The 15,237-nt window shown below is 35.9% G+C and overlaps 2 protein-coding genes across 4 annotated transcripts in view; both read left to right on the top strand.

The window, feature by feature from the left end:
• The first annotated feature begins 601 nt into the window (after nt 1–601).
• Nucleotides 602–7,149, top strand: atp5mc3a (ATP synthase membrane subunit c locus 3a). The gene is made up of 5 exons (XM_048192818.1): nt 602–686; nt 881–951; nt 2,738–2,812; nt 4,015–4,205; nt 6,551–7,149. Exons 2-5 carry the CDS (start codon nt 913–915, stop codon nt 6,663–6,665), a joined length of 420 nt encoding a protein of 139 aa, XP_048048775.1. The 5' UTR covers nt 602–686; nt 881–912; the 3' UTR covers nt 6,666–7,149.
• Nucleotides 7,150–9,500: 2,351 nt separating this feature from the next.
• The window catches only part of atf2 (activating transcription factor 2), a 30,615-nt gene continuing 24,878 nt past the window's right edge, over nt 9,501–15,237 (top strand). The window contains exons 1-6 of one of the 3 annotated variants that reach the window (XM_048192815.1): nt 9,501–9,624; nt 10,360–10,429; nt 10,534–10,630; nt 10,718–10,836; nt 12,343–12,468; nt 14,427–14,605. In XM_048192815.1, coding sequence (XP_048048772.1) covers nt 10,382–10,429; nt 10,534–10,630; nt 10,718–10,836; nt 12,343–12,468; nt 14,427–14,605 — 569 coding nt within the window. In that variant the 5' untranslated portion in view covers nt 9,501–9,624; nt 10,360–10,381. Of the gene's footprint in view, nt 9,625–9,652; nt 9,911–10,359; nt 10,430–10,533; nt 10,631–10,717; nt 10,837–12,342; nt 12,469–14,426; nt 14,606–15,237 lie in introns of those variants that run through there. The other 2 variants (XM_048192816.1, XM_048192817.1) reach the window with 2 other exon arrangements.

Here is a 15,237-nt window from a genome sequence, read left to right as displayed (position 1 = left end):
ATCATGATTCGACACACTGATTCATTTGTGCTCCGAATCTTCATGAAGCAGTGTTTTGAAATCGGCCATCACTATATAAGCCGTTATTCTGTGTTTTTTGGCGCACCAAAAATATTCTTGTCTCTTTATAATATTAATATTGAACCACTGTACTCACATGAGCCAATTTAAATATGTTTTTAGTACATTAATGGATCTTGAGAGAGGAAATGTCATTGCTGGCTATGCAGGCCTCACTGAGCCATCGGATTTCAACAAAAATATCTTAATTTGTGTTCTGAAGATGAACGAAGGTCTTACGGGTGTGGAACGACATGAGGGTGAGTAATAAATGACGTTATTTTCATTTTTGGGTGAACTAACCCTTTAAATTACAAAATTTATGCAGCCTACGTTTTTTAAAATAAATAAATCAATCTTTCACTGAATGACAAGCTCTAAGGCTGCTTTCGATGTTTTAAAAAAATGCAATTAAAGCTAATGCATCCATATTATATCGGTGTATTTATAATAACGTTAAAGTAATTAAGTTTATTTTTCTGTGGCATTGTGAATTGTCTCTGAACTCTTTCCAATAAAGCTCGAAAGCAAAGACCTTGCGTTGACGTCATACTCACATCCGGGTCATTCCGCAGAGTCAGCTCTGCGCAGCCGCAGTACAACCAGTGGAACGACCTCTGCCTCCGGTGAGTGGAACAGGGACGACAGCGTTCATTTCACACAGATAAATCTTCATCCGTCCTTCATCCTCTGTCTGTGTGAACACACAGCTGCGGGTTCGATTGGGATAGAGTTAGAGGATTTATCTGTTGTGTGCGACAACGGTATTTCTAAAGCTCTTCACTCAAATCTTCTCTGACCTTATATTTTGTCTTTGCAGAAGTCTCGGGCCGCTCAAAATCACACTTCAAAATGTTCACCTGCGCAAAGTTCGTCTCCACCCCCGCCCTGGTGAGTGCTGTTACCCTCACAGAACCGTGTTTAACTGTGTTTAACTGTCTGTTTTTAATGAAAGCGGCCTGCAGGTTGAACTTGACGTCAGTAATTCATTCATTCATAGACGCATTTAAAAGGGTTAACGTAAAACGTCACGCGCTGTTATAGTTTACCTTTGACCTTTTGCTTCAGTGTCAAAGTTTTGAGTTCGCAAAGCGCTAAAGTTAAGGTCAAGTTAATAAGATATTAATCTGGTCTGCTTCTGTATTAGTGTAAAGCGGTTATTCCACCTAGTCTGGTAACGCTACGTTATTTCTTATAGTAACTGCATGCAGATTAAGATGTCAGTTGTGGTTGGGTTTTGTTCATTTTTTATTTGTTGATTTCCTCCAAAGTAACAGGAGTAAAGTGTTTCAGTGCCAGTCCCCCTGGAGTAAACCCAGGGTAAAAGGATTAGTTCACTTTCAAATAAAATTTTCCTGGTAATTTACTCACCCCCATGTCGTCCAAGATGTTCATGTCTTTCTTCCGTCAGTCGAAAAGAAACTAAGGTTTTTGATGAAAACATTCCAGGATTATTCTCCTTATAGTGGACTTCAATGGACTCCAAACGGTTGAAGGTCAAAATTACAGTTTCAGTGCAGCTTTAAACGATCCCAGACGAGCAATAAGGGTCTTATATAGCGAAACGATCGGTCAATTAAAAAAAAAAATGTATATGCTTCATATAAACAAATGATCTCCGTCCAAGTGCTTCCGTCAAAACCGCACTTTTGTATTCTTCAAAAAGCTTACGCTGTATATCCTACTCCTTCCCTATTCTACTTGCGGAACGAACGCGGCTCCAGTTCCATTTTTTCCGTAAGTAGAATAGGGAAGGAGTAGGATATACAGCGTGAGCTTTTTGAAGAATACGAAAGTGCGGTTTTTACGGAAGCACTTGGACGGAGATCATTTGTTTATATGAAGCATATACATTTACATTATTTCCGAAAAATGACCAATCGTTTCGCTAGATAAGACTCTTATTCCTCGTCTGGTATCGTTTAAAGCTCTTTGAAGCTGCACTGAAACTGTAATTTTGACCTTCAACCGTTTGGAGGCCATTGAAGTCCATTATAAGGAGAAAAATCCTGGAATGTTTTCATCAAAAACCTTCATTTCTTTTCGACTGAAGAAAGAAAGATATGAACATCTTGGATGACATGGGGGTGAGTAAATTATCAGGAAAATTTTATTTGAAAGTGAACTAATCCTTTAAGGTTGTCTTTATCAAGGGCACACTGTTTATCCTTCACGGATGGCCTCCTGCGGGAACTGAACTTATAACGTTTAAGTTACCAGGCCAGTCTAATAGTTTATTGGTACTGGCATCTCTGCAGCATACACTTATAATAAATCTGTTCTACATGAAGACTGTTTAAAGGGATCTTTCACCCAAAAAGTAAAATTGTCGTCATTTACTCACCCTGAAGTTGTTCCAAACCTGTATGAGTTTCTTCTGTTGAACACAAAGGAAGATGTTTTGAAGAATGTTGGTAATCAAACAGTTGATGGTAGCCAATGACCGTTTTCATTTTTGGGTGAACTATACCTTTAATAGTCCTAATAAATGCATCATCATCATCATCATAAAGGTGCCTTAAAGTAGTCAGCGTTGAATGCACACATTTCTTGTGGAGAACTTGAGCCATAACTTTTGAAACTGGCTTTTCCCAGCATACATGCCTTTCAGAAAACTGTTCAATACTGTTTCTTATATTCTAATCTAATAAGAGTCCATGTGTTTTGTGTGTTTTAGGTGCGTGCGGGCTCCAGGTCCCTGTACAGGCCGGTTTCTGCTGCTGTACTCTCCAGACCAGAGGTCAAACCTGAGGTGACTGTCAATCTTGACTTTTGGCTCTCAATTTATCTCCTTTAATTTATGGTAAAGTCCTTTGCACACTGAGTCTGAAATTTCCGTAGGCGTTTTTTTGTATTTGTGATCCTAAAAATTCGTCACGCACAGAGACCTTGCATACTGAGTCTGATGTGTATTAATGAATCTGTTACGAAAATTGCAAAACAATACAAAATGAGTCTTCAAGCAGTAAATTCTGTCTCTTTGTATTCCACACGTTGTTTGTCATTCAGTGCTGCTGCTGCTTTGTGCTGTAGACGACGTGGATCAACTTGTCATATTGCATTCGGGATTTTGGCGTTCGCTTGTACGGTGGCTCTGAATTGTCAAAACGTCTCTTAAAATGCATGCCACGGAAAATCAAACCTGATTCTAATTTTTTAATGACGGATGAAAGTTTCGGAGGCAGTGTGTAAACGTGATTGACGCAACGTGAGGTCGTATTTATTTTTTAACGTGCGAAAATTTTGGGACGCAAATTTCAGACTCAGTGTGCAAAGACCTTTACTCTTCATTTGCAGTCTTGAAGGTCATTCTTTGTAGATAAAACGACGTTGATGTACAAGGCATCAGAGTCAGAATAAGACAAGATAAAATATAACCTTATCAACTTGATTTGTTGATAAAGAGCTCTTCTGATCCACTGCAAGCGTGTTAAAGGAATAGTTTGTGCAAAAATGAAAATTCTGTCATTTACTCTCCTTCATGTCATCCCAAGCCCATGAGTCCTTGGTTAAGCCTAAATTAAATCTGCTCATCATATGAAGTGATCATATCTGTTACCAAGACTTGGATTAAACCACTTGATTCATATGGGTTCATTTTATGACGCCTTTATGACCTTTTTTGGATCTTCTAAGTTCCTGGACTTTCAGTGGAGGGATAAAAACCTCTCAGCTTTCATAAAATTAACCAAAGTCTCATGGGTTTGGAATGAATGAAGACAGAATGTTTATTTTGGGGTGGACTAACCCCTTTATGGTATTTAAAATAATTGTCATACTTTCCTGCACCTCATAAAGTTACTAATTATTCCTTCTGGTCAGAAGTGTGATTGCTTGTCATATTGGAGCTGACACCATGCTTTAGCTCTGTTGCTGTTAAGGGACAGTAGGTGGCAGGCTGAACACACCAGGGTCGTGTAGAGGTCAAGTAAATGTCCTGTCTTGCACTTGTAGGTCAGTGCTGCTGTCCTGCCTCAGTCGCCCTTCACTCAGGTGGCCCTCAGAAGCTTCCAGACCAGCGCCGCGAGCCGCGACATTGACACCGCCGCTAAGTTCATTGGAGCGGGAGCTGCCACCGTGGGAGTGGCTGGATCCGGTGCTGGAATCGGAACAGTGTTCGGTAGCCTTATCATCGGATATGCCAGGTCAGATGTGTTTCATTCACTACCGATCAGAAGTTTAGGATTAGCGAGATTATTTTTTAAATGTTTTTCGGCTTTGTTTATTTGATCATATAGTAAAAACCGTAATAATTTGAAATATTATTACCATTTTTAAAAATAACTTTTTTTAAGTCAGTATATGTTAAAATATAATTTATTCCTGTGATCAAAGCTGAATTTTCAGCATCATTACTCCAGTCTTCAGTGTCACATGATCCTTCAGAAATCATTCTAATATGATGATTTGATGCTCAAGAAACCTTTGATTATTAATATTGAAAACTCTTGTGCTGCTCTGTTTTTGTAGAAACGGTCATACTTTTTTCAAATGAGTTTAAATGAACAGCATTTATTTGAAATTGAATTTTTTTTGTGCATCATTTCGAAGTTTTTACTGCCACTTTGAATAAAGTTATTGTATCTTTGCTGAATAAAAGTGTTAATTTCTTTTTAAAAACAAGTCTTACTAATCCCAAGCTTTAGAATTATAGCATATTTCATACCCTGACAATTTTACCTCTGGTTAATGCTTCATAAGTCTTTCCACATTTCGCTATGTTTCCATCCACCTATTTTTATTTGCATTTTGGGATTTTGCATAAAAAAAAAACACTGGATGGAAATGTCAAAATGCGCATACATTTTAAAAATGTGCTTAAAAAACTTATCTGCTCAATTGAGGCAGATAAAAAAAATACTTTTTTTAAGACATGCCCATAAACTAGGCTGGAAACAAGAAACAAGGTTTTTTGGCAACGAAAACTCAAGTGACTTTTCCTCAGCAGAGGCCGTGATTGGATAACTGGACTAACCAGCGGGCCAATCACATTGCAGCATCTCAAATGTTGGTTTGATGGTTCAGAAATGCCTGAGTCAAAGTCTGTCATCAGAATGATTTGGTTTAATTCCCTCTCAGAAGTGGGAAGCAATTGTGTTCACAAACACCAGCATCTGAACACAAGAAAACAACTAATTTATGATGGAGGAAAAAAGAGCCACAGTGTTTGCCCTGTTTGCTGCAACTTCAATATTTATTACAGATATTTTGTGCCAATTTCTCAGGAAGTGACAATTTTGTTCTCTTGAGCTCATGGGGATGAAACCTAGGGCTGGACGATTAATCGAAAAGTAATCGAAACCGAAATTCAGAACCTCTAACCGACGCAATTTTCCCATGTCGGTTATTTCGGTTTTTTAATCCTGTTAATACTTCCCCCTTAAAAACATAACTGCGTGTGTAGCCACGTGACTCCGCCCCGTCCAGTCAGTGGCATAAAAGCAAAACACGGAGGTGAACGCCGGTTCAACACATAGTGATGGCGCGCGAGCGGTGAGCCTTGCGTCTTGACTAAACTTTGTCAGTTGTATTTGTTTTATGGTTTGGACATTCAAGCGATTAGACGATCGGATGTGTATTATTATATCGAGCTACCGCGCTCGCATAGATATATATATATATATATATATATATATATATATATATATATATATATATATATATATATATATATATATATATATATATATATATATATATATATATATATATATATATATATATATATATATATATATATATATATGTCGCGCTCGCGCAGCTGCATGTGGCACGAACACTCATACAAACAGCTGCGCAAAACGTGAAGATCGCGCGCACACAGAGGAACGCAGAAACTTGTTGTCAGCGCTGTCCTGTGATTTATCCCTAAAATAGCTTAGAAACTCAAAAGTTATAGCATCTTTTTTTTCTACTTTTGAAGGAACTATTTACAACCCACAGCTTCACAATTAATAGAGAGACGGTATGACTAATTCACACACGCAATCACTACTGGTACTGTGCTAATTTATCTTTATCTGATTTACAACGAGCAGAAACCTGTAAGAAATGTTACAAACCATAGATAAAATAACTGCTGATAGTGAGCTATGATGTCAGATCACTCTTTCAACAGGAAAAAAAAATATCCCACCTTAATAGTCAATCATAGGCTATTTACAGTACAAACCTTGTCAGTGAACTATGAGGGCAAAAAAAAAAAAAAAAAAAAAAATCAGAAATAAAATAATCGTTCATTAATCGTAATCGAGGTAAAATGTTCAATTAATCGAGGTTTTGATTTTAGGCCATAATCGTCCAGCCCAAATGGAACCACTGTTTTATTCGCAAATGTTTTATTCTAATTTTGTGCACAAGTTAAATTTGCAACTTTGGATGGAAACCTAGCTAGTTTAAAAAAAAAACTAAAAAAAAACACTTTGTCAAAGTTTGCAAATGTCTGCACATGTAATCTCTAGTAAAGCGCTGTTTTGTTGTTTGTTTGCAGGAACCCGTCTCTAAAGCAGCAGCTCTTCTCTTACGCCATCCTGGGTTTTGCTCTGTCTGAAGCCATGGGGCTCTTCTGTTTGATGGTTGCTTTCCTGATCCTGTTCGCCATGTAAAAATCTGCTAGTTATGTAAACACATTTAGTGCAGTTATGAATACATATTTTTGCTGTTGCTACCAAAATGTCTGCTGTTGGTCTCTGCGGGAGAAAAAAAGTATCAAGTCCACTCTGTTAAAAGAAATCATGTAACAATTAAATATTGTTTAACTCTTTAACCCCCAAATCATGTTCGTGCCCATTAAATGAGAACGGCAACAGCTCCATCGGTGCTACTGGAACATCCACCTGAACTTCACCATGGAAATAAACAACCTGATAGCACTTTGTGTACATCAGAATAGGGAAAGTGTGTGAGTGTGTGTCGGTCTGTGTGTGTGTGTGTGTATAGACTGTAAGGGTCCACTCAGATGTTTTCAGGGGTTAAACTGCTGGTTGATAGTATGACTGTAAATTTATAGCAGTTGGTTGAAAGCCAATTAAAAACCTCAATTGCATTTGTAAATTGCATTAAATAAATTTAGATCACAGTTTACCGTAACTTTGTGGCGTCTGTCTCGTTTTTACTCACATTTGAAGACTTCAGATGCAAAAGCCTCTAAGTGCCATCTGAAATTTTCTTATAAAATGAGCATTTTTATCAATGTTGTACGTTTGTTCAGTTATTTCACTTTAATTGCAATGAAAAGGACCTATTAATTGCCATTAATGTGAAATTACTGAACCTAAATATACGAGTTTGATAAAAATGCTCATTTTAGAAGAAAATTTCAGATGGCACTTAGAGGCTTTTGCATCTGAAGTCTTCATTTTTAGTCATAAGGCATTACCAACAACCAAGTTATGCAAACTTTTTTTGTGTTGAAGTACATAAAACAAAAGATCTGCGTAACTTTGTGAAGAGAACTACTGTGAAACGAAAGGTTTTGCAGTAATACTTTAAGAAGTTTACATTAGTTAACATGAACTAACAATGAAAAATACTTACAAGCATTTATTAATCTTAGTAATTTTAACATTTACTAATACATTAGGATCGAAAGTTATATGTAATAGTATTTAATGGACCTGATTACCAATTAACAGTTGTGTTTTTATTAACTTACATTAACAGAGATAAATAATAAAACCTGTATCGCTCATTGTTAATGCATTAGCTAACATTAATTAATGGCACCTTGAATAACAATTTTTGTTTATGCATAAATATTTTGCATTACGTTACAAAATCAAGTGTTAAATCTGATTTAGAACGAGTTTAAATCAGTTTAAATAAAAGAATCCCTCGCAAGATTAGGTATCAATATTTTTTGTTTTTATAATGCTTTATTTGAACATTTAGTATACATTATGGAACAACAAACTCTAATATATAACAACAACAATTAAGAATAACACCAATAGAATATACAAAAAAACAATAACAATCAGTACCAAATTTCAAAGCAGTAAAAGACCATAACAAAAAAGAAAAGGAAATAAGAGGGCATCACACAAATGAATAAAAATGACACATTAAATACAGTAAAGAGTTTGTAGGCCGTGCAAATTGTATGTTTTTGTTAAGTGAGAGTGAAATGGTGTGCAAATAATGTTTTATCTCTTGAAAGAATGATACAAAAATAGGTTTAAAATTTGAAAATTTACATTTATGATTATAAAATCTACATAGAAAGGGAATTAGGTTTATTATAAAGCAGGCGTTTGAATCCGCTGCAAAGAAACCAAAAAAACAGACTTGGGATTCATTGAAAAACCTTGTAAGATATTATTCGAAATAAAAGAACTAATCTTTCCAGAGCTGAAAAGTATAGTTGCATGACAAAAACAAATGAAGAAGTGCTTCAGTATCATTCTGACAAAAGGAGCATTTAGTGTCAAAATCTGATCCAAAGAAAATGTTTGACTGGGTAAACATTATGGAGTAATTTAAAAGTTATTTCTTTTATTTTGTTAGTGAGGAAAAATCTTTTTTGCATGGTGGTGGATCCAAAATGGTCAATATTCATGCATTTTATTCATATTTATGTTAATCATTTATGGCTTGTGATTTATCAATTTCACTTTTGATTTCATATATTTATGTACTCCTACTTTATATATTAATTGTCAACATATTTTCAAGTATTTACTTGTTATTGTGCCCTTTATGGTTATTCTTCTGGTATCTTTAAGAGTATGTATGATTGTTATATTCAGTTGTTCTTCAAGTGTTTCAATGTGACGGGTCATGTTGACACGATTGTGCAAAATATGTTATTATTTCAGCTGACATGTAATAATGTAAGACTTTCAAAATCCCCTTAAGGGAAATGGCCTATTTCTATTTTCATCTATTTTTACATTTGACCAGTCTATGACATAATGGGTAAATTCATCTGACCTTTTCTGATCAACGAAAACAAGTAAATTTCTCTATTCTTATGGTATAAAATGGGCTGAGTTGTTGATCGAGGGGCTTTTTCCTCCTTTGCTTTTTCTTCTGCTTCTTCTCGCCTATCTGCAAATATCTTAATTATTGTTCCTTCTTTCTGTATATTCTGATCTTCATCTATTAGATACAATACTCTGGATTTTACAATACTCTAAAATTTTAATATTAACTATTAATTACTTCTTTCTGATTGTTATTTTATTCTTTTGGTTTTATTAAATATTTTCATTATCGATTAAAGTTTGCGTGAATAAATAATAATTTAATTGCAATGAATAAATAATTTTTCTTCAACGTCATCAACAGCCTGGATCTCATTTTCTCAAGTTTTTGCATCACATGGACCATATATTTTTCCAATTTAGATTAAAGAATTAGGTATCAATGTGCTTTCGCTCTAAAGGGGTCAGCAGAGCACACATCTATCGCGAGATTAGAGTTTAAAGGGCTTGGCTCTGGGGCGAAAGTAGTACCTAGGTCTCGCGAGAGTCTACGCATATGTGTTTTGGGGTTTAACGGAGTTCCTAATTCTCGCGAGAGGTGGTGTAAGTGGGCTTTGGCTCTTCAGGGTTCAGCCTGCGGGTGAGTAAGCGCATCAATGCACACTCTTTATAAACAGACACGCCCTTTTAACTGTCTTTCGCTCGGCTGCTAGAATAGTCTGAATATGTGACACAATAAAAACGCAGCTTTATGTCATGTTCACAGCTTCCTTTGTTATTAATATGGCGACGCATGCTAACAGCTAGCTGAGGTCCCATTGAAGTGAATGAGAGATGAGGCTGAGCATTGATTAGCCTGCTGAGACTGATGTAAACAATGTGTTTTTAGTGTTGTACAGTCCTGGAGATACACTAAAGAAACGCAGGTTTGTGGTTAAAGACACGGTCGCTTTGAGTTTAGCTTTGTGATAATATATAAACACAGTGATATTTAGAAGAACTGAAAGCAGAATGTGACAATAGGTTGTGCTGTTATCTGACTGAGCATCAACCTGACCATTTCACTATTGCATGTGAGTGATTGAGGGGTTTAATAAACACAGAGACACCAATGTCAAGTATTTAAGCATTAAGTGATGCATGATGCCTGTCTTTGCACTTTTAATCTTATAAAATCCTTATCTGTGTCCTGTCAAACCTGCTGTGACACAACACAATTCAGCAACAGTAGTGCAGAATAATACTCATTGTTGCTCATGGTTATGGATTAATGTTGATTGATGTATAAATCATGTTTTTGTTCTTAGGTGTAGCTTTAAATCATTATGTTGTTGCCAAATGAAAAGTTGCAAGTTTGATTTGACTTTGTTATCAGGTGGCAGACTGAAGCTGTGAATATGAGTGATGATAAACCGTTCCTCTGCACTGCTCCTGGATGCGGACAGGCATGTGATCACCTTTACACTCTTAGGGCACTGACAGATTTTTAAATAAACACTGCAATTAAGTTACATGCTTGCTGTCCGTTTTCTTTTTCTGTCTGCAACAGCGATTCACAAATGAAGACCACCTGGCGGTGCACAAACACAAGCATGAGATGACCCTGAGATTTGGTCCAGCACGCAATGAGAGCGTCATCATCGCTGGTGAGTCACCTGATCATCACAATAAAAGAAAACAAGCGCAGACTATTATTCTTCATGAGTTTACGGCTTTATTGGCTGCTGTTGCAGACCAGACACCGACACCGACCCGCTTCCTGAAGAACTGCGAGGAGGTCGGGCTGTTTAACGAGCTCACCAGCCCCTTTGAGCATGACTTTAAGAAGGCCACGGAGGATGACATCAAAAAGGTACAAATGCCAGTTTAATCTGCAATTTATGTGATCATTTTGCAAATACACTGTCATTTAAAAGTTTGGGGTCAGTTCGATTTTTTTCATGTTTTTGAAATATGTATTTTATGCTCATCAAGGCTGCATTTATTTGCTACAGTAAAAATAGTATTGTGCAAAATTATTTCATTTTAACCCCTTAACTGTCACCCCCCTTTTTGAGCATAGATGTGAAAATGCACTATCCAAACTTAAATCAATGCAATTCAAGAAAGCTTTGAATTGCATTGATTTAAGTTTGAGTTTCATTGCATCTACGTTCAGTTAAACTGCTAACAGTGATTGTAAATTAATTGCCTAAATTATTACATTATTTGCTAACTGCATTCTTTAAATTGTAATGTTGACATGCATTCTCTGTAAAGCTGCTTTGAAATGATATGTATCGTGAAAAGCGCTATACAAATAAATGTGAATTGAATTGAATTGAAAGCTTTGGAATATAGACCTAAGTTTGGTTTTGTTTTAAAGAAGACACTCAGCAGATTGTTGATAAGTTATAGTTGTATAAAAAGTAATAGAATTTTAAATTTACTGTTAATCAAATGTTCTGTACTAAATTTATTATATTTTATATAAAATATATATTTTACAAAATATTTTTTACTCTAAAATTGATATAAAATCAAAGTCATATGTCTAACCATGTTGTGTTCCAAATTTGAAGTTGATATCACAAAAATTGAAGATTTTGTTTAAGCGTTCTACCAAAAATATCCACCGGGTGTCACCCACATTCCATTGATTTTTTTTTTTGATGCATTGTATTAAAATTTTGTCCAAATATCACTTCTATCACAAAATAGATGCCAAATACGGAAGCTTGAGATTCAGACCTTTCCGACGACATGCGTTTTGTCAAGATTAAAAAAGTTTTGACTATAAAGTAGTTAAATTAAATTTTGTAACATGAAACATAACGCCAACTACGGGGAGGAGCCCGCTAAAAGGATTTAAAGTGCCGTTTCCATGGTAATGCAATGTCCAATTTCAAAACAGTTTTCACATGATGAATGCTGAGTTTTTAAGCTTTCGAATGATACCTAATTAATGATGATTAATAAAAAATGTGATACATAAAAAGGCAATAATTAAAAACAGCGACAATCGTCCAGCTAGCGGGACAGTGACAGTTAAAGTAACTTTAGAATATATTTTATAATGCATTCTTTGATAAATAGAAAATTCAAAAGAACAACATTTATTTGAAATAGAAATCTTTTGTGACATTATAAATTAACGTAATTATAAATCACTGACCCCAAACTTTTGAACAGTAGTGTCGGTGCAAGTGGGTTTCATAGGCATAGGCACGTCTTATTGTGATTCATCATTTGTAAACTTTCATCAAAATGTAACTTATGAAAGTAATTTAATCTAGCATTTTAAAATCCATTTAAATTCCCGTGGAATTTTGTGACTTGAATGCATAATCCATCTTTGATGTATGTGTGGTTACTGCAGTTGCCTCTGGACTTGTCTCCCCTTGCGACTCCTGTTGTTCGAAATAAGATAGAGGAGCACACACCCGTCGTGTCCCACCGAGACAGTCCTCTTCCGCACCCTGAGTCTACCACCACTGACGACAAGGTGAGACACAGGGCTCTTCCGTACAGAGAGCTACATAAGCACTTGCAGGAAAGTCTAGGATTTACTCTAGGTGATTCTTACTTAGTGCTTGTCATTTAGTAGGCATTTTTCAATGCAAAGCAACTAATTTCAAGAACAGGCCACCCTGCAGGATCCTAGACTCATATTGTGCAGAATTGTGTTGTCAATAATCCTTGGTTCCTGGGTCTCCCCTACCTGGGATTGAACCTACAACCTTTGTGCTAGCAGTCCAGATTCATATGGCCGTCTTCTCCCCTCATTCTACCCTGAAAGGTGTTTGGCTTGATTTAGCTTGTCCTGGAGCTCCTTGGTTTTAGATGAAAATACATTTCTTCATAGTGCTACAAAAAATTCAGTGTTGAACCATCTATGAAAAAATCCTTGTTGGACAGTGTGTGAACTTCCTCCTTCCTAAGTCAGAAAATATGCTGATTCTGACTTTAAAATTGGAGTTATATCATCTATAATAAGAAACACTCACTTTGAGCAAATTTTTACCCTTCAGCTCTCTCTAAATGCTGAGAATATGTTTTATAACACCTCTGCAGAGGAAAGTGCTTTTTTCGGTAACACTTTATTTAGGGTGTCCTTGTTACACGTTACATGTAGTTACTGTAGTAATAACTATAAATTATGTATAATTACATGCCACTAACCCTAATCAAAACCCTAAGTTAATTATTATTACTCTGTATTTAAGTATATAATTACACTGTAACACAGACAACTTAAAATAAAGTGTAACCTTTTTCTTGTTACACTTCCATCTTCCATTTTGGAAGATCTAAATAAAAGAAACATCCTTGCCACCGAATAAAAGAAGCTTTTATTCTGCACAGATGCAATAAATTGAATAAATGCAGTTCTTTCTGTTCATCAAATAATCCTGAAAAATTGCATCACATGCCACACAACATTGGCTACATTTACATGCACCCAAATAATCAATTTATAATCGGAATGACTGCTCAGTCGGATTGAAAAACGTTCATGTAAACACCTTAATCGATCCGATTGAGCTCAATCCGAATGAAATTTCGATCAGATTGGAAGGGGTGGCTTATTCCTTTTCTAATCCGATCCAACAGCAAAAAATGACCATGTAAATGCTTGAATCTGACTACTTTCTCAATCTTATTCAGAAGTCTCTGGGGCACATGATTTATGCATGTGTATGCCAACAGGGCAAAAATAACAATGAGCTCTGTTGGTGTCACGTCCATGGTTGTCTCCGCAAGTGTGATTGATATTACGTCACACGCAGAGCGCGTACGCAAAAGTTTTAATCGGAATGTATATAAAACACATATAAAAGGATATTTGAATCAGATTACAGTGTTTAGAGTACATGTAAACTGATCTGCAATCTTCAATTCATTCAGATTGATGAAAATTGGTGCATGTAAACATAGCCATTGATAATAATCAGAAATTACTTGAGCATCAAATCATCATATTAGAATGATTTCTGAAGGATCATGTGACACTGAAGACTGGAGTAATGATGCTGAAAATTCAGCTTTGATCACAGGAATAAATTAGAAATAACATATTCACATAGAAAACAGTTATTTTAGATTGTAATAATTTTTCACACTATTACTGTTTTACTGTATTTTTGATTTAATAAATGCAGCCTTGGTGAGCAGAAGAGACTTCTTTAAAAAGCATTAAACTGTTAACTGTTAAAATTAACAGTAGTGTATATATCGCAATACAATCATTTTTTTCTTGACTCTTTCAGCTGTCTCTAAATGCTCTGTCATTCAACAACTCTATGACACAAAGAATTGTGTTCTCTTTAATTGATAGATGAATCATGCATGTGCTACCTGTGGTGTAAAGGCTACTAGCTCAGTCAGAAACAGTATCAGACCAGTGATGGACAGTCAGAAGTGTAGTTTTGATGCAGCTTGGCTCTCGTGTGGTGTTTCCAGGAGGTTTCTTTGCAGCCGACCTCTCTGCCTCCATCCACTATAGTCCGTCCTGCCTCCCTCCAAGTCCCCAATGTACTACTGGCCAGCTCTGAGGCTGGTGTTGTTATTCAGCAAGCTCTCCCATCTCCAACATCTAGCTCTGTTATAACCCAGGTCCCATCCTCTAGTAGACCGATAGTGTAAGTAACTTCTCAACGTTACTAATTTATTCTGCTTCTCTCCTAGTTTGGCATCATTTTCTCCTTTTACGCCTCATTCGGTGTTTTATTTTGGTCACTCATTTATTTGGAGAATTTATGATTTAGTTTCAGTTGCTTGTGATCCATCTTCCTTTACTTTCACATCATAGATTTGATATGTGCTCGAGCATCAGACAGGTTTTATTTGAGCCTTTTGTTTCGTTTCATGCACCAATTGATCAGACGATTCTTGCTGTTGTGTTTTATGTACAGTACTTATCACTTAAAGTCAACATGGACCTCAAACATTTGACTCTATTTTCTGTAATACACTTTTGTGGTCTTTTTGTGCACGATTCATCACAAAGGAAAAAAAATGTCTGTATTTGTAATTTTTAATTAAAATGTAATAACTTTCTCCGCCCCTGAGCCAAATAGTTGTGTTGCCATTGTTTTAGCTACTGTTGTATAGAGCTGCACGATTAATTGTTAAAAGATCACAATCACGATTAGAAAGAATATCTGATCTTATTCCTAAATGACAGAGATGTGTCTATTAAACGGCTGTGTCTATTAAACCTTAGAAAAAAAAGTACGATCGCAGCGAACATTCAGATCTCTGTTGGCGCTGC

The sequence above is a fragment of the Megalobrama amblycephala genome, linkage group LG6 (assembly GCF_018812025.1).
Source record: "Megalobrama amblycephala isolate DHTTF-2021 linkage group LG6, ASM1881202v1, whole genome shotgun sequence".
NCBI lineage: Eukaryota > Metazoa > Chordata > Actinopteri > Cypriniformes > Xenocyprididae > Megalobrama > Megalobrama amblycephala.
Note: the sequence above shows the minus strand (reverse complement) of the source record. Positions and strands in the feature narration are given on the sequence as shown.